At 35.7% G+C, this 18,603-nt stretch overlaps 1 protein-coding gene across 2 annotated transcripts in view; it reads left to right on the top strand.

Annotated features, from left to right (window-relative positions):
• The window catches only part of DTNA (dystrobrevin alpha), an 80,811-nt gene that overhangs the window by 18,352 nt on the left and 43,856 nt on the right, over window positions 1–18,603 (top strand). The window contains exons 4-8 of one of the 2 annotated variants that reach the window (XM_029284068.1): window positions 2,391–2,476; window positions 4,612–4,766; window positions 5,830–5,935; window positions 8,210–8,376; window positions 10,049–10,173. In XM_029284068.1, coding sequence (XP_029139901.1) covers window positions 2,391–2,476; window positions 4,612–4,766; window positions 5,830–5,935; window positions 8,210–8,376; window positions 10,049–10,173 — 639 coding nt within the window. Of the gene's footprint in view, window positions 1–2,390; window positions 2,477–4,611; window positions 4,767–5,829; window positions 5,936–8,209; window positions 8,377–10,048; window positions 10,174–14,596; window positions 14,717–18,603 lie in introns of those variants that run through there. The other variant, XM_015815626.1, reaches the window with a different exon arrangement.

The raw sequence follows: 18,603 nt of genomic DNA, 5'->3' as shown, positions 1-18,603 counted from the left end.
CAGCTGAGCTGGTGGGAAAGCAACTGTTCCACGTGAAGAAGCAGCAGAGGCGCTGTATGTTTGCATTAAAATACCTCCCTTCCCCTCCCCGAGGAGAAATTGTCAGTAGGCTGCAGGAATATGGCCTTCAGGATTTTTGAAAGGCTGTACAGTAAGAGGGCAAGGTCTTTTTAATATATGCAGACCCTGAATTTTTGACTCTAACAGGAGTCAAAAACAGGAAGGAAACTAATTGCAAATGCTTGGACACGTACTCTGTTGCTCACTGCCAAGTCACTCTCACAAAATCATAACTGTGAAAATGAGATCATTATGATGTACATTTTTCTATTGTTCAATAAACCAAGAAAGATGTGAAATAGTGTTTTTTTAAATAAAGAAGAACATTGAAATTAAGTCTGTAGAATATGCTCAGTGAATGCTACGTAGGTTTTTCTTAGCTGAATAATTGAACTAGAATGTAAGTGTGTTTCCAGTTTGCTCAAGTATAGCAATTAATTTAATTGTGCAAATTGCAGTACTGAAGTGTCCAGACAGAAGACTTGGAATTTGTAAGAGCTTTCATTAAGGGATTAAAGATAAGGCAAAAGTAGCAAATCAATTGTAACAATGTAAAATGTCCTAACATTTTTTCATCTAACAATGTTTATAGCAGCATGTGGCCCAAGCATACATAAGCATATCTACAACCATGCACACATAAACACTTTCAAGCTGAAAGCAGACAGTAAATTTGAGAGGAGGGGCTTTGAATCACTGCACAACTCATTCTTTCCTGATACCAAATTGTATTTAATCTCAAGTAAATGTTGTAAAATAAAATATTTCATCCCTGGAAATCAAAGATCTAGAGCATTATAGAGGATTTACACTTTTTCATAATTCATCTGTCCCCAAAACACTTACGCTCCTCTTTAGTATCTAATCTCTGCCATAAAACAATGATCAATGTATGCTAGAATTGGGGATATTTATGTCCACCTTGGAAAATTTATAGATGAATTTGCTGCTAAAGCAGAGCCCTGTCCTTCTATAAATCTTTTCTTTACAAAACAAACACCTCATCTCAAAAATATCCAAGTACATGAAGAAAAGTGCTGTACTACTATTATTAAGTATCTACCATCCTAGGCTGAAAAAGACTTGGTTAGGAGTTGGCTGAAAGATCTCAGGCTAGAATTGAAAGTTGGAAAAAAAAACTCCTGGAAAAAGGCAACGGCCAACTAATTCTGTATGTTGCCAGGAAAACTACATGAATATGTCCGTGGAGTCATCAAGGGACCAAATGATACTAAATGAAGACTTATTTCTTATATGTGAATTTAAAAAAATATCTGAAGTCCACAATGGGAAATGCTTTGAATAGAACTAACCTAACTGCTACAAAAAATGCATAAGTTTTGAGGTTCTCAAGAAGTTTTCATTGGGCAGTATGGTACAACAAGCAACAATTACAACAAGGGAGAAACTTTCTCACAATTTAGCTAATGTTCTTGTCTCCATATTTCCATTACACATAATCTGATTATTGAATTAAACTCTTGGGGGCTGCACAATACACTGAAGCACAAATCAACCAAACAGATCAGTACAACATACTGAGTCCTAAATAATGTAATCAAAGGTAACATCAACAAAGCCTTTCATATTGTATAGAAGTGTCTCAAGGTCTTTACTTCATTCGCCAAAGTGTTTTGCATAAAAGCACTTTTGACGTCTGTAGTTTAGATTCAAACTGAAGACGCCAATTTCATGACTGAATTAATTTAACTGTTTGTTGATGTCATGCTATGCTATGCATAGAAAAGTAGCAGTGGCTAATTTCTCAGTTCTGAAATCATAAAGCCCAAGTTTAACTTGAAAATGGCCCTTGCCATCAGCAAAATACTTCATGGCAAATCATATACATTAAAAAAAGAATCAAGGATAGAAGAGGAATTAATTCAGTGTTTATTTCTTAAATTTATAATTGAACTGAAATATAATGATATTTCAGAATATTTTGCAATTTTGTAATTTGTACACCTTGATTAAAAAGTTTACAGCATATATATTAGACAAAAATGCATACATGAGTAAAAATATAAAAATCCATTCTGTTATGGGAAAATACTTGCATATGTATTAATTTTGCATAGACTGCAGAAATATTCACAAATTAATGCAAAAAATATAGAGGGAAAAATGAAACTGGAAAAACGAGAAATGGAGAAAATCAAGAATTGACAGAGTCAAGAATCTCCATTTTTACTTAGAAGGCAAATTGTTCCAAATTCTCAATTGATTATGGATCATAGCCTCAGATTTGAAAAAAAAACATGGAAGCCTAAGATATTTATGCTATGTTATTCAATAACTATGCAAAGATTATTTTATGTTTTATGTTTTAGAGAAGGACATGGAAAAATATCTGTGTTTGCTGTCAAAATGGCCTTGGCAACACTTTGTGGAGGAAAGATTATGGATAAATTAAGATGTAAGTCTCTTTATGAATTTTAATAAAATAGTTTGTAAGAATTAGGGAACAATATATGTTTGATTTTTAATATAATAACATTAATCAAAATCAGCAAAAATATTCTTGAACTAATTTGCGTAGGGACTTCATAAAAAATTAACAACAAAAGTGTTGTTAATGTTGTTAATGTCTGTCATCTGGGCTAGATGTATGTGACTTCTTTTAGAATTTTTGAATTAAAATAATCATGTTGCAATTGGTCAAATAAATTATGTGTCCAGTAAAATGCATAATTTGCCATTTATTTTCCTGACTAGTTTTTATAATGTTAAAAACATGCAAAAATACTATAAAATTTGCATAATAGGATCACCCCCCACACCCACCCCAGTGTGTGAGGAGTAAAAAAATATCTCCTTGGTTACTCAGCGTGGCTCAGATGAGCAAAGATTCCCCAGCTTATGCAATGTCATATCATTTTATTGGCCATCAAACTAATATTTGATAAAAAGATAAAAAATTGAGGACTCTATATTAATTACCTATAAAATATTTGTTAAATGTTTTATAGCAGGGGTCCCCAACTCCTAGTCCGCAGACCGCTACCAATCTGTGTCCTATTGGAAACCGCCTGCGCAAACTGTGCAAACCTACATTTGTGCGTGTGTGGGATTAGGTTACATGCGTGAAACCATTCTCTCCCCCCTCCACCACTGCCCTCTGCCGCTGCCAGTCTACGGAGCTGGAAAGATTGGGGACTGCTGTTTTATTTGAGTCCAAAAGCAAAGAGAAAAGCAATCAGCAACACCTTTGAAAAATAGGCCAATTTGGTTATTAGATTAATCAAATTTGCTTAATCGGGTTGCAATTCCAATTAAAATACTGGTTTTAAATAACAAATTCAGTAAAACATTCTGATACAGAGTACACAAGCATAATATAATGACTGATATAGAATCACCCTATATAAAACATTGCATATTTTATTTTTAAAACCAGTTCTCTAATATCAAATATATATTACCAGTCACCTGTCTATTTACTCATTAATTCTATATTTAAACAGGACCTTATTTGCTCTGACCAGATCAAGAAACTCAGAATATATCCAGCAGATGTAGTGAGTCAGTTTAAACACCCTTGGGATAAACACATGTCCATCATCTGATAAAAAATTCAAAATAAAACAAAAATAAATAATATATAAAAATAATAATTAAAATAATAAACACATTTTAAAAAACAAAAAACAAACTCAAAGGCAGATTGGATGGACCACTTTTTTGCCATCGGTTTTCTGTATTTTATTTTATTCTATAAACAACCATCTTCTGGTTTATTGCTATCATTCTGCAAACTAAAAAATATTATCATACAGCAAAGCAAGGAACACACAGGCTAAAATGAAAAATGTGTTGTTTAATAATATTTTGAGAAGACATTGAGACCAAAACTATAGTCACATGCTGCTACATTATGAGAAACAGAAGTAAAATTAAACAACTACTAAAATAACTGACCCACTGCCCCTCCCCCCAAAAAAGACTGAGTTTTCCGGAAGACATCTTCAAGCAGGATCTTAGGGAGAAAAGAGATAACAAGTGTTGAAAGTGGTATTCTGTTTTAGTTATATTAGCCATTTGTTTATGAATATATGTCTATACTGCTTGCCATACAAATACATCTTGAATTATACAACAAAGTAATTAAACATTAGACATTTAGTGCAAAATGGATTTATAATCCATTTTTATGCATGTCTATTTAAAAGTATGCCCCCCTATCTTTTGATAACATTTGTTATTGTTTCACTTTTTGTGAAAAATAAACATTGGCTGCCTCAGTCCTTAGAAACAATGTATATTTGAGAAACCTCACTATACTCAGAGCTTAAACAATGAATTTTTGTTAATTATTATTTTAACTTTGAACCTGAAGACTATTTACGCAGTACTTTTAATTGTTCCTAATAAAGACAGTTCTATACTTGCATTGAGGTCATCTCTGGTAGCGATTTATAGTTCTGTGTGATTTACCATAGTGATGGCAGTGTGGTGCTATATATTGAGGATGTAAGTCATCACTTAGAATATGTTTGCAGTTTGTAGTTCATAGCTTTTCATTTCAAAGTTTCCACTTTTTTTCTCCATCAGATATATTCTCAATGATTTCAGACACTGGTGGGATAATGGTGTATGGAAAATATGACATGTTTTTGCGAGAAGTTCTTAAACTGCCCACTGCAGTCTTTGAAGGTCCTTCTTTTGGTTATACAGAACAATCTGCAAAGTCTTGTTTTTCTCAACAGGTAAATAAAATGTTATTTATGATTTCTTGCTTTTCATCATACTCATACTGGCATACAATGTCAAAATCCAATTATATTTTACTTAATTTTAAATAGGATCAATCTTCTGCACTTGCAATCCAGAATGGTAGTGTATTAGAATTTCATATAGGTATGGCATGGAATATATGTAAATGCCCTCCCTATTTAAAATAAAATATCCTAAAATGGACCTGTGAGATACTGTGAATTTGATGAAAGCCACAGAATGAGTTTGATTATCTTCTCTCCTGCTGGAGAGAAAAAACATATGTACATGAATAATTGGATAAGAAAAATGAGTTCCCTATCCCTTCTTCCTTTTTTTTTCTTGCCTTAAGCAAATCTAGAATTCTGTAGCCTTATTTGCAACCAAATTATTTGATATCTCATCTTGATACTATTCTCAGATAAATATTGTTACTATTCTCAGATAAATATTGTTGGTGATATGATACCATATTCTGAAATATGAAAGTATTATCTCCATAGAGATAGCCAATATTGTGGCCATCAGAGAAGATTCAACACTACTCAGTAAAACTATGTTTTTTAATTCTTTCATCTTAATATACCCATTTTATATACATCCTTTTTCCCTTTTCAGTCACCTCTGATCCCACCAAATCTTCTCAATACTATAGAGAAGGCATATTCAGAAGGAAACAACAATTATTTTTGTGTCCTTTATAGTAGGATGATGGAGCAGGAACACAAACGGAACACAATCATTGAGAAGTAATCAATTCAGGTGTTGAAAAGAAAAAGAATGCTGCTATTATGTATCCTGAGGGAATTCATAACAGTAGTTATTGAATTATTTCTTTGATCAATTATGTGGTTTATAGTTTGGCTGTGAACCCACAACATTAGTGATGTCTTCTTAAAAGGGACTCCTGGATTTTAAGTTACCTTAAACAATATCATAATTATAATTTAATTGCTTGCTTTTCTCATCTACAAATACAGTATATTTTTCTGCTGAGAAAACTAAACTCATCCCATTATTTGCTAAAAAAAATTCTTGCTTTGTTTATGTTAACAGAAAAAAGTTACACTGAATGCTTTTTTGGATACTCTTATGTCTGATCCTCCACCACAATGTCTTGTCTGGTTGCCACTTCTACACCGACTGGCAAATGTTGAGAATGGTATGTAGTTAAAACATGAGGAACAACTGAAATAGCAGTAATAATTCTGGCTATCCTTAATTCATCCCATTCATGATGATTCATAGAAGAAATTAAATTCCTTCCACAATATTAGGGAAGGAAAGTTGTTTATTTATTGGAGCAAAGGGTATATTTTTCTTACTTTAAAAAAGTCACCATGTGTTGTGAGTCTGTGCCAGCCAGTGGACCTGGCAGCTGAGTCCAGGGAATCAGAGGAGGAAGAGGAGGGGTTTGGAGAGCCATCAGAGTCGGAGGAAGGCACTAATGAGTTACAGGACTCACAATCGGATGAAGAGCCTGGCCCCTCCAATCGTGCTCCGGATGAGACTCAGCTGTGTGGGGAGTCAGACTCTGAGGACTCACAGATGGAAGTCATTATAGACGCTCGTAAACGAAGGCAGTTAACTAGAGCAGGTCAGAGGGAGACAATACGGCAACTCCAAGGGAGGAAGAGAAGGCATTGAGAAGCCACGCCTTGGGGCTGTTTAATAAAAAGGGAAGGTGTGGGCGGTGCTGGTTGCTGAAGGCAACCGTTGCAAAGTACTTCATGGGATCATGTTCTGTTGGTGTTGCCAGTGACTAATTCCCTGTTTTGCATTGTGTTTCGTGTGGACAATTTCCTCCATTTGGATTGTGTTTCGTTGCTTTTGTTTTTGGCAGGTTTGTCACCAATATTAAAAGGGGTTTTGTTTTCTTCTGAGTCTCCAGCCTATTTCTCAAAAGGGGTTTTGTCCTTGTGCATTTAACAAGGACGGCCATAGGCTGGGACAGAACACCATGCTGCTACAAGCATACCTGTTGGATCCATTCCTTTGTTCATTTCCTTTCAAAAAACAATTGTCTAACAATGTAACTTTGAAAGAGAAGAAGACAGAGAATTAAACACACAATTACAACGATTTAGGAGTTTTTTAAAGTAAGAAAAACATGCTAAAAGAAACTTTGTCAGGTATTCTTCACTCCACTACTTTCCATCTGCATCTTTTTAAAGAGTCATTTAATCCTTGAAAAGAAAGGAAAAGTGGACATGCTCTTTTCCAAGAGTATATGATTATAAAGGGGACAGTTTCTATTTACACTAAATGCATATTTCTAAAAACAATTAATTTAATTAGTTGCTGACATAACAGACTGATCAAGAAACCTAGCAATGCTTAGTTCCAACAAAACCCAATAATTAAATAAATATTAAAATACCGGTGCAACAGTTTAAATGAAGAGGCAGAACATTTGAAGAGTGAGGAGCCAGACGTATCTCCAAATGGAATGCATTACATAACTCAGGAGAAAGATTTCTACAGTATGTCTGAAAGTGATAGCATCTTAAGAGAGAGAGAGATGTAGATTTTAGCATGCAGAGTCATGATAAGCCCTGCAAAAAGGTATGTGTTTAGTAATTAGGTTTTACATGTTAAAATTAACATTTAAAATAACTAATGTAAGTTATACCTGGAAAATAACAATGGGCAGGTAGTGTCAGGGTGTGATATGGTTCTCATACTGTGCTGTGGCTGGCAACCTACTTCCTGTGCTTTGTATCATTTCAAGTCTCCAGATAAATATAAGCTTAGTCCCATATAGAATATATTGAAAGTCCAGTCACTATGCAAACAAAATAAGAACATAGCTGTAACTACCTCTGAGTGCTTAGTTGGTGCCCTAGATGTAATCATGGAAAGCCATTCCTTGGCACTATTCCATCTGGACTTCTAGCAACATTGAAAAGATTGCAGTTACTCTTTCAATGGGCAGGGAGTCCCATCTAAAAAGACTGAATTCAAATCACCATGACTGTTTTTCTACTAATTACAGTTCTATTGTCTTGTCTGGATTTAATTTATGGTCCCACGGAACTGGGGAAAAAAAGATTGTTTGGAATGTGTTTAAATTCCTATAGCATAGGCATTTCATTTCTGTCTCCTCTTATCTTTTGGTGTATCACTGGTGTATACACCAAAAGCAGTCATCTCCCAAATGGAACCATTATTCTTGCATCTTTGATCTATATCTTCTTTTCTTTCCAAGCTGAACTTAGTAGATTTCTTCCCCTAATATTTTCTTTCATATTTTTGCTGTAGTTTCCCTCTTAGAACCAGTTGATTCATTGAGAGAAAATTGTAATGATTTAGAAATAAATCTGATTTTGAAAATTATAATCACAAGAGGATGTTTCCAAGACTTCTTAATAGCTTCAGTTTTAACAGTATGCTGATTAATTCTTTTATTTGGTTTGAATATATATCCCCCCTGCAGTCTTCCACCCTGTTGAGTGTTCCTATTGCCATAGTGAGAGCATGATGGGATTTCGCTACCGATGCCAGCAGTGTCACAATTACCAGCTCTGTCAAGATTGCTTCTGGAGGGGACATGCCAGTGGTTCCCATAGCAACCAACACCAAATGAAAGAATACACGTCATGGGTAAGGGAAGCTTCATAAATTACTATAGACTGTTTGAACTTAGCAGTCAGAGATTTAGAAATGACTGAATTATTTTCCTTAAGATCACATATAAGAAGCTGATTTTGTTGCCAAGATACTAGAAGTTTTTATAATGGAGAAGCCCTGTCTGGGTTCCTGGCTCAATCAGTTTTAAAATGTCAGATGGGAAGAACTGAATAGTGTGGCTACTACCATCAGTGTGGATCTGAGCAGTCTAACAGGTTAAACTAGGTGGATAACAGAACAGCTGCAGGAGGATCTTGGAATATAAAATTATTTCCACAGTAAGTTACTAATTTTTGTAGGACATAGTCAATATGTTGGCTTTTCTATTTGTTGCTTGCTATATATAATAAGAAATTATATATATATACAGTATATATGCATATATATATATGCATATATATTTACACAAATATACAAATGCATAAAGATATACCTATGCTCATAATACATGCATACCTAAATGATGGTGTGTAGAACTATGAAAACTACTGATTTACTACTAAACTCCATTAGATGTTGATGTTAATATATATATATGCTATATATTCAGCCCACTTGTTTAACTGCTCCTTAGCAGTTCACATTTTTCATATAAGTTCTAGTGCATGAACTCTACTTTATACTCAACTGAACGTATTCATATGGGCTTTCTCCATTTTCCACAAGTATCTAAAATTATATCTGTGATCCACTCTACTGCTAATATAAGCCACAGCTAAATTAATCTAATTCATTAGATTCAAACGTATATGTGATAGACCTCTATGCACGTATTCCTAGCAATTCTGTTAGATCAATAAGATATTCAACAACTGCGGAATAATTAGGTTGTAGATTAAACTCTATGACAGAGAAAGCATTATGAAAATGAAATCTCTTTGTCTCTACAGCTCTACAGCTGTATTATTAGAAAGGATGCAATAGCCACACTAAAAATGCACTTGTACTTGTACTACAGATACTAGATAAAAATTAAAGTTTGCAGTACAAAAAGTGTGGTATAAGAAGCTGATTTTGTAATCACAAATAAAAATTAAAAACTGAGAATCTCTGATTGGGTGATTAGCAATACCAGTTAGATTGGTCATTCAGCGGGCAGTGAATGAAAGATCTGATTCTGCTATGGCTTATGAGCTCTCTCTTCTTAGACATTAATATCCGACATTGTAAAGCAGAAATGTATCTGAATGATGAGTGGCCCGTAGAAAAGTAGAAAAATGTGGTTCTGTATCTCTGTTTTCTTCTTAATCAATACGATTAACTTCCAGATCTGATTTTTCATTAGCAGTTATTTAGAGATTTATGCTTTTAGAATAATGAAGTTTCATGGCAATTTTGGGATTCACTTGTATCCTCTGCATTCTTTCACACAAGGAAAGGTGAAAGGTGAATTGGGAAATACTGTATCTATATGCCAAATGTCTTCTGTAAAAGTCAGACCCTCTTTAAGGTCCATTGATAGATTTATAAGCGTATGCTGATGAAATCATCCAGAACCACAGAATAAATGGACTTTGGGAGTTTATGCATGATAGTAACCAGCAGAATATTGATTTGTTTTGTTTTCTTATCCTTCTACTGCTGGCAACAACAGTATACAGTCCTTATCTATCCAAATTACCTTTACCTTTCTTATTTCTCCCAGAAATCACCTGCTAAGAAGTTAACTAATGCACTTAGCAAGTCTTTAAGCTGTGCTTCCAGCCGTGAACCCTTGCATCCAATGTTCCCTGATCAGCCTGAAAAACCTCTAAACTTGGCACATATAGTGTAAGTATGTGCATGATCTTTGTTCTATATGCTGTTTGTCTTCGCTTAAGGTTAAATAGAAAGAAACCACCTAATATTATGATTTACAAAATTGCATTAATGCTATAATAAGTATAATAATTATAGAACTTATTCACCTATGTGTAACTAACTGACAAAAGCAGCAGCTAATTTTTAAACGTTTTTAAAAACTAAATGCTTGAATTAAATCACAAAATTACATTATTTTGTTGAGAAATAAACTCTACAGTTTATCATTTGGGAATTATCACTATAAATTTCAACTAATTTAATTTAATAAATTTTAATTTTAATGCAGCAAAGTTAGCATAAGTTATAAAGTAATTTAGTTTGGTTCTTTCTCAGTAGTAAGATCATACATACATACATACATACATACATACATACATACATACATATATGCCACTTAGAGGTAGCTACTTCCAAAAGAAAATACTGTTCTGTGTTATGACATGAAATAACCTTTGTTATATGGAAAAGGAACCTTGATATTTTAAATTATTTATTCCTTTCTGCAAGGATGCCTTAATTTTTGAAATATCTTTGAATAACCATTGTGTATCAAATGTTCTGTTTTTCTTTCAAGGAGTACAGTACACATGTTGCACTATGTAGAAAAATTACACACAATTAGGTTGATCCAACAAATGCTATAAATAACAGTGTTATGACTTTTGTGTAAAATAAGTCAGAATCTCTACAAAACCTGGTATCTATAAATGTCTTAAGATAGAAAAATGCAACATTTTAGCTCCAGTTATCCCATATGATGTTAGGACAGCAGCTTCCCTAATATTTATTTATATGATTTACAGATAATTAATTTTCTATTGGAATTTTAAATCATATGTGCATCTAAATGGTATATTGTAAACCTAAATGGTAAATTCTGTATCTAAATGGTCTCGAGAGGAAGACTAAGAGAAAGAGACAAATAATACTAGTTGGGGTTCATTAATAGTTTTATTATAGCAGCCACTTTTTTCATTATATCTATAACCTAATTAATTCAGATATTACTATGAAGATTTATTTTTAGTTTTGATATTGTATTTAACACAATACATTTTTACATTTACATTTGCTCCTGTTTCTTATGTGTAGGTGCAAGTAATATTAGATTACATACAATATTGTAATTCTCTGTGGTTGATTGCAGGTTGGAGTTCACTTAACTTGCTTTGACACAAAGACATTCGCCTAGATATTAAATACTGTGCAATGATTAGTAATTAGGACCAAAGAAATGAACTATTATAAAGTTGATCAATGAAGTTATCAGCCAAAAACAACAGCCTGCTATGAAATTTTTAGAAGCTGTATTAAAGAGCTGAAATGCACAGTGTTTTTCAAAACAGTGGAAAACATATTTGCATCTTCCTTAAGAAATTTGCTCTGAATGAAATGAACAACCCCAAAACTCATTTGGTTTCTTAGGAAATAAAACAAATTAGATAGTTTAGTTTTGTTGATAAAAGACTCCTTAAATGAAGTAGCTGAAATGAAAAGCAAACAGCTATAAGAATAATTTAATAGAATACTATAGTTTTTTTTAGCTGTGTAATGCTTTAGACCAGACATGTCAAACTCTCGATGTCATGTAATGTTGCGCAACATATCGGGATGGTTTTGTCATTGCCGGCAGTGGGGTGGGCGTGGCTTCTGCATGATGCATCCAGCCGGCGGGCTGGCAGTTTGACACCCCTGCTTTAGACTCAAGGTGCTGAACTCAGGGAGCATGAATGCAACATCTATTCACAGTTCATTAAAGCAGCCTCATCTGTTTTGCGCACCTGCTTAGAGGGGGCTTCTGCTGCAGCTATATGATGCTGAAAAAGAGTCTGTTTTAATGAGTTAGATGTGCTATGTTTATGTTTCCCTGTGGTTCTAATGTACCTCTTTAAAAACAAGCCTGAAGAACTGCATAGCTCTATTAGTTTACAGATTCAAGTTAAAGTTAAAGCATGTTAATAAGGTCTAAAGACTGAACTCAAGCAATCCTTAATGTGTAGTAAGTTTTGAAATAAGCTTTATGATATTTTAGTCAAACCCATGAGCTGGTTAACAGCTACATAGTAGATTTAACTTCAAAATGAATATATTTTAAGGTCTAAGACAATTAGCAATCTCTCCTAGAAATTGAGTATGAAATTAATATATGTCAACATGTAAAATTGTAATATGAAAAATTCCCATTTCTAAGGCCAACACTTCTAGCAGTGCAACTTCTTTGTTACTTCTTGCCTTCAGCTCTTTTTCCCATGAACAAGGTGCCTTTGGATGCAAGTCACCATACTCTGCTGCATAGTAGATTTGGCTTTCAAAAAGAGCTTTTTTTTCAGCCTACAAAATAAATCTGAGAAAGAGAAAACAAAATGAAGCTCTTGGGTATAGGGCAGGCTATAAATTTTAGAAATAAATGAATAAACTAGGACAGTGATGGCGAACCTTTTACAGGCCAAGTGCCCAAACTGCAACCCAAAACCCACTTATCGCCGGGTGCCAGGTGGGCGTGGCCCACTGGGTGGGTGTGGTTGTGGTCATGGCAGACTGGGTGGGTGTGGCCAAGGTGGGCGTGGTCACCTCAATGTTGCTCATGTGGAGGGACGCCTGAGGGGGCTGGGCAGGGTTGGGGGAGATCCAGGGGGTCTCTGGCAGGTGCGATGGTGGGCAGGAGGCTCATCCTGTGGGGATAGGTGAGGCAGGATAGGGGTGCTAGTGTCGCAGGGCAAGGCGAGGCAGGGGCCGGAGCGGCTTCTGCCTGACACCATCGGCCCCCACACACAGAGGCCAACGAGTGCATGGGAGCCGACAGTGTCCATCAGCAGCCACAGCCTGCCAGCCCCTTGACTGGCGCACTCTGGGGCTCTGCAGCCCACCCCCAGCAGTTCAGAGAAGCCGCCTCTGAGCTGGACGGACGGCCGACAGTTGAGGAGGCAATGCAGTGGGTCGTGCCCACAAAAAGGAGAGTATGCGAGGCCAGGAGGGATGGGACGGGGGGGAGGGAAACCAGCCATGCTGGGATGCACCCGGCCAAGTGGGACCTCAGTGGGCGGCTGGTTGAAGAGGGACAGTTGCCATCTCCGGGGCATGGTGGGGGGAGAGGGTGGGGGATTGAAGGAGGAGGAGGGAATCAGTACGGTCAGTGGGAGAGGCAGATATGGCGGGAGCAGAGGACCATATCAGGTTAGGGGAGCACGCACACGCTATTTACAAGCTTGTGGGTGCTCCGGTCCTCAGGTCTCCACTCGGTTCCCGGGAGACTCAGACCCTCCGGCCCGGGACCTTCGGNAACTGCTCCTTAGCAGTTCACATTTTTCATATAAGTTCTAGTGCATGAACTCTACTTTATACTCAACTGAACGTATTCATATGGGCTTTCTCCATTTTCCACAAGTATCTAAAATTATATCTGTGATCCACTCTACTGCTAATATAAGCCACAGCTAAATTAATCTAATTCATTAGATTCAAACGTATATGTGATAGACATCTATGCACGTATTCCTAGCAATTCTGTTAGATCAATAAGATATTCAACAACTGCGGAATAATTAGGTTGTAGATTAAACTCTATGACAGAGAAAGCATTATGAAAATGAAATCTCTTTGTCTCTACACATCCTGAGATGATCACAGCTGTATTATTAGAAAGGATGCAATAGCCACACTAAAAATGCACTTGTACTTGTACTACAGATACTAGATAAAAATTAAAGTTTGCAGTACAAAAAGTGTGGTATAAGAAGCTGATTTTGTAATCACAAATAAAAATTAAAAACTGAGAATCTCTGATTGGGTGATTAGCAATACCAGTTAGATTGGTCATTCAGCGGGCAGTGAATGAAAGATCTGATTCTGCTATGGCTTATGAGCTCTCACTTCTTAGACATTAATATCCGACATTGTAAAGCAGAAATGTATCTGAATGATGAGTGACCCGTAGAAAAGTAGAAAAATGTGGTTCTGTATCTCTGTTTTCTTCTTAGTTGTTTTATAATCAATACGATTAAATTCCAGATCTGATTTTTCATTAGCAGTTATTTAGAGATTTATGCTTTTAGAATAATGAAGTTTCATGGCAAGTTTGGGATTCACTTGTATCCTCTGCATTCTTTCACACAAGGAAAGGTGAAAGGTGAATTGGGAAACACTTTATCTATATGCCAAATGTCTTCTGTAAAAGTCAGACCCTCTTTAAGGTCCATTGATAGATTTATAAGCGTATGCTGATGAAATCATCCAGAACCACAGAATAAATGGACTTTGGGAGTTTATGCATGATAGTAACCAGCAGAATATTGATTTGTTTTGTTTTCTTATCCTTCTACTGCTGGCAACAACAGTATACAGTCCTTATCTATCCAAATTACCTTTACCTTTCTTGTTTCTCCCAGAAATCACCTGCTAAGAAGTTAACTAATGCACTTAGCAAGTCTTTAAGCTGTGCTTCCAGCCGTGAACCCTTGCATCCAATGTTCCCTGATCAGCCTGAAAAACCTCTAAACTTGGCACATATAGTGTAAGTATGTGCATGATCTTTGTTCTATATGCTGTTTGTCTTCGCTTAAGGTTAAATAGAAAGAAACCACCTAATATTATGATTTACAAAATTGCATTACTGCTATAATAAGTATAATAATTATAGAACTTATTCACCTATGTGTAACTAACTGACAAAAGCAGCAGCTAATTTTTAAAAGTTTTTAAAAACTAAATGCTTGAATTAAATCACAAAATTACATTATTTTGTTGAGAAATAAACTCTACAGTTTATCATTTGGAAATTATCACTATAAATTTCAAACTAATTTAATTTAATAAATTTTAATTTTAATGCAGCAAAGTTAGCATAAGTTATAAAGTAATTTAGTTTGGTTCTTTCTCAGTAGTAAGATTATACATACATACATACATACATATATATATGCCACTTAGAAATAGCTACTTCCAAAAGAAAATACTGTTCTGTGTTATGACATGAAATAACCTTTGTTATATGGAAAAGGAACCTTGATATTTTAAATTATTTATTCCTTTCTGCAAAGATGCCTTAATTTTTGAAATATCTTTGAATAACCATTGTGTATCAAATGTTCTGTTTTTCTTTCAAGGAGTACAGTACACATGTTGCACTATGTAGAAAAATTACACACAATTAGGTTGATCCAACAAATGCTATAAATAACAGTGTTATGACTTTTGTGTAAAATAAGTCAGAATCTCTACAAAACCTGGTATCTATAAATGTCTTAAGATAGAAAAATGCAACATTTTAGCTCCAGTTATCCCATATGATGTTAGGACAGCAGCTTCCCTAATATTTATTTATATGATTTACAGATAATTAATTTTCTATTGGAATTTTAAATCATATGTGCATCTAAATGGTATATTGTAAATCTAAATGGTAAATTCTGTATCTAAATGGTCTCGAGAGGAAGGCTAAGAGAAAGAGACAAATAATACTAGTTGGGGTTCATTAATAGTTTTATTATAGCAGCCACTTTTTTCATTATATCTATAACCTAATTAATTCAGATATTACTATAAAGATTTATTTTTAGTTTTGATACTGTATTTAACACAATACATTTTTGCATTTACATTTGCTCCTGTTTCTTATGTGTAAGTGCAAGTAATATTAGATTACATACAATATTGTAATTCTTTGTGGTTGATTGCAGGTTGGAATTCACTTAACTTGCTTTGACACAAAGACATTCGCCTAGATATTAAATACTATGCAATGATTAGTAATTAGGACCAAAGAAATGAACTATTATAAGATTGATCAATGAAGTTATCAGCCAAAAACAACAGCCTGCTATGAAATTTTTAGAAGCTGTATTAAAGAGCTGAAATGCACAGTGTTTTTCAAAACAGTGGAAAACATATTTGCATCTTCCTTAAGAAATTTGCTCTGAATGAAATGAACAACCCCAAAACTCATTTGGTTTCTTAGGAAATAAAACAAATTAGATAGTTTAATTTTGTTGATAAAAGACCCCTTAAATGAAGTAGCTGAAATGAAAAGCAAACAGCTATAAGAATAATTTAATAGAATACTATAGTTTTTTTGAGCTGTGTAATGCTTTAGACCAGACATGTCAAACTCTCGATGTCATGTGATGTTGCGCAACATATCGGGATGATTTTATCATTGCCGGCAGTGGGGTGGGCATGGCTTCCGCATGATGCGTCCAGCCGGCGGGCTGGCAGTTTGACACCCCTGCTTTAGACTCAAGGTGCTGAACTCAGGGAGCATGAATGCAACATCTATTCACAGTTCATTAAAGCAGCCTCATCTGTTTTGCGCACCTGCTTAGAGGAGGCTTCTGCTGCAGCTATATGATGCTGAAAAAGAGTCTGTTTTAATGAGTTAGATGTGCTATGTTTATGTTCCCCTGTGGTTCTAATGTACCTCTTTAAAAACAAACCTGAAGAACTGCATAGCTCTATTAGTTTACAGATTCAAGTTAAAGTTAAAGCATGTTAATAAGGTCTAAAGACTGAACTCAGGCAATCCTTAATGTGTAGTAAGTTTTGAAATAAGCTTTATGATATTTTAGTCAAACCCATGAGCTGGTTAACAGCTACATAGTAGATTTAACATCAAAATGAATATATTTTAAGGTCTAAGACAATTAGCAATCTCTCCTAGAAATTGAGTATGAAATTAATATATGTCAACATGTAAAATTGTAATATGAAAAATTCCCATTTCTAAGGCCAACACTTCTAGCAGTGCAACTTCTTAGTTACTTCTTGCCTTCAGCTCTTTTTCCCATGAACAAGGTGCCATTGGATGCAAGTCACCATACTCTGCTGCATAGTAGATTTGGCTTTCAAAAAGAGCTTTTTTTTCAGCCTACAAAATAAATCTGAGAAAGAGAAAACAAAATGAAGCTCTTGGGTATAGGACAGGCTATAAATTTTAGAAATAAATGAATAAACTAGGACAGTGATGGCGAACCTTTTACAGGCCAAGTGCCCAAACTGCAACCCAAAACCCACTTATTTATCGCCAGGTGCCAGGTGGGCGTGGCCCACTGGGTGGGCGTGGTTGTGGTCATGGCAGACTGGGTGGGTGTGGCCAAGGTGGGCGTGGTCACTTCAATGTTGCTCATGTGGAGGGACGCCTGTGGGGGCTGGGCAGGGTTGGGGGAGATCCAGGGGGTCTCTGGCAGGTGCGGTGGTGGGCAGGAGGCTCATCCTGTGGGGATAGGTGAGGCAGGGTAGGGGTGCCAGTGTCGCAGGGCAAGGCGAGGCAGGGGCCAGAGCGGCTTCTGCCTGACACCATCGGCCCCCACACACAGAGGCCAACGAGTGCATGGGAGCCGACAGTGTCCATCAGCAGCCACAGCCTGCCAGCCCCTCGACTGGTGCACTCTGGGGCTCTGCAGCCCACCCCCAGCAGTTCAGAGAAGCCGCCTCTGAGCTGGACGGCCGGCCGACAGTTGAGGAGGCAATGCAGTGGGTCGTGCCCACAAAAAGGAGAGTATGCGAGGCCAGGAGGGATGGGACGGGGGGGAGGGAAACCAGCCATGCTGGGATGCACCCGGCCAAGTGGGACCTCAGTGGGCGGCTGGTTGAAGAGGGACAGTTGCCATCTCCGGGGCATGGCGCGCATGCCCATAGAGAGGGCTCTGACTGCCGCCTCTGGCATGCGTGCCATAGGTTCGCCACCACTGAGCTAGGACTTAGGATAAATGTCCTAAGTCATAGATCCTGATCTTTTGCTGCTGTATTTTTATATAGACTAATTATAATATTATAAATAATATTTATAATTTATAATATTATAAATACTTCATAATTTATTTCAATTGATTATAGCTGATGTGGGCCAATATAGTTAAATCCAAGAAAGTATACCATGGTGTGAATAAGGAAGCAAAGCAATACCTTTTAATACTTATTAAAATCAGCAATGTGGTCTAATTACTCCTTTCACATGATTCATTCCTTGTGTCTTTCATTGATAGTGATGCTGCTTTTTTATTTTACTTTTCTGGGTGAAATTGAAAATCTTTGTTTAAAATAATAATATGGATACAAAACCAAATAAGTTGCAAAGACAGTATCATATATAATGCAATATAAATTAGCAGTAAAGAAAAGATATACTAAATAAAGTCAGTAAAGTTTAATTTTAAATGTTATTAGATACATGTTGTTATGAAAAATAGCTCTAGGGAAACACTGTATTTATTTTAATCACATTTAGAACCCCCTTTAAACTTCATGTAAAGAAAAATCACTTTCCCCACTGTCAACAATTACATGAAAATCCATTGGATAAATGTTGTCAGCAATCAAATTGATTTAATTTTTCTGTTTTATAATGTTGCACATAAAGAGAATAATTCCCTTATATTTAACACAGTACATGCTGATATTAATATT

Source organism: Protobothrops mucrosquamatus, unplaced genomic scaffold, assembly GCF_001527695.2.
Source record: "Protobothrops mucrosquamatus isolate PMUCROS unplaced genomic scaffold, P.Mucros_1.0 scaffold356, whole genome shotgun sequence".
Classification (NCBI taxonomy): Eukaryota; Metazoa; Chordata; class Lepidosauria; order Squamata; family Viperidae; genus Protobothrops; species Protobothrops mucrosquamatus.
This window is presented reverse-complemented; position numbering and strand designations above follow the sequence as displayed.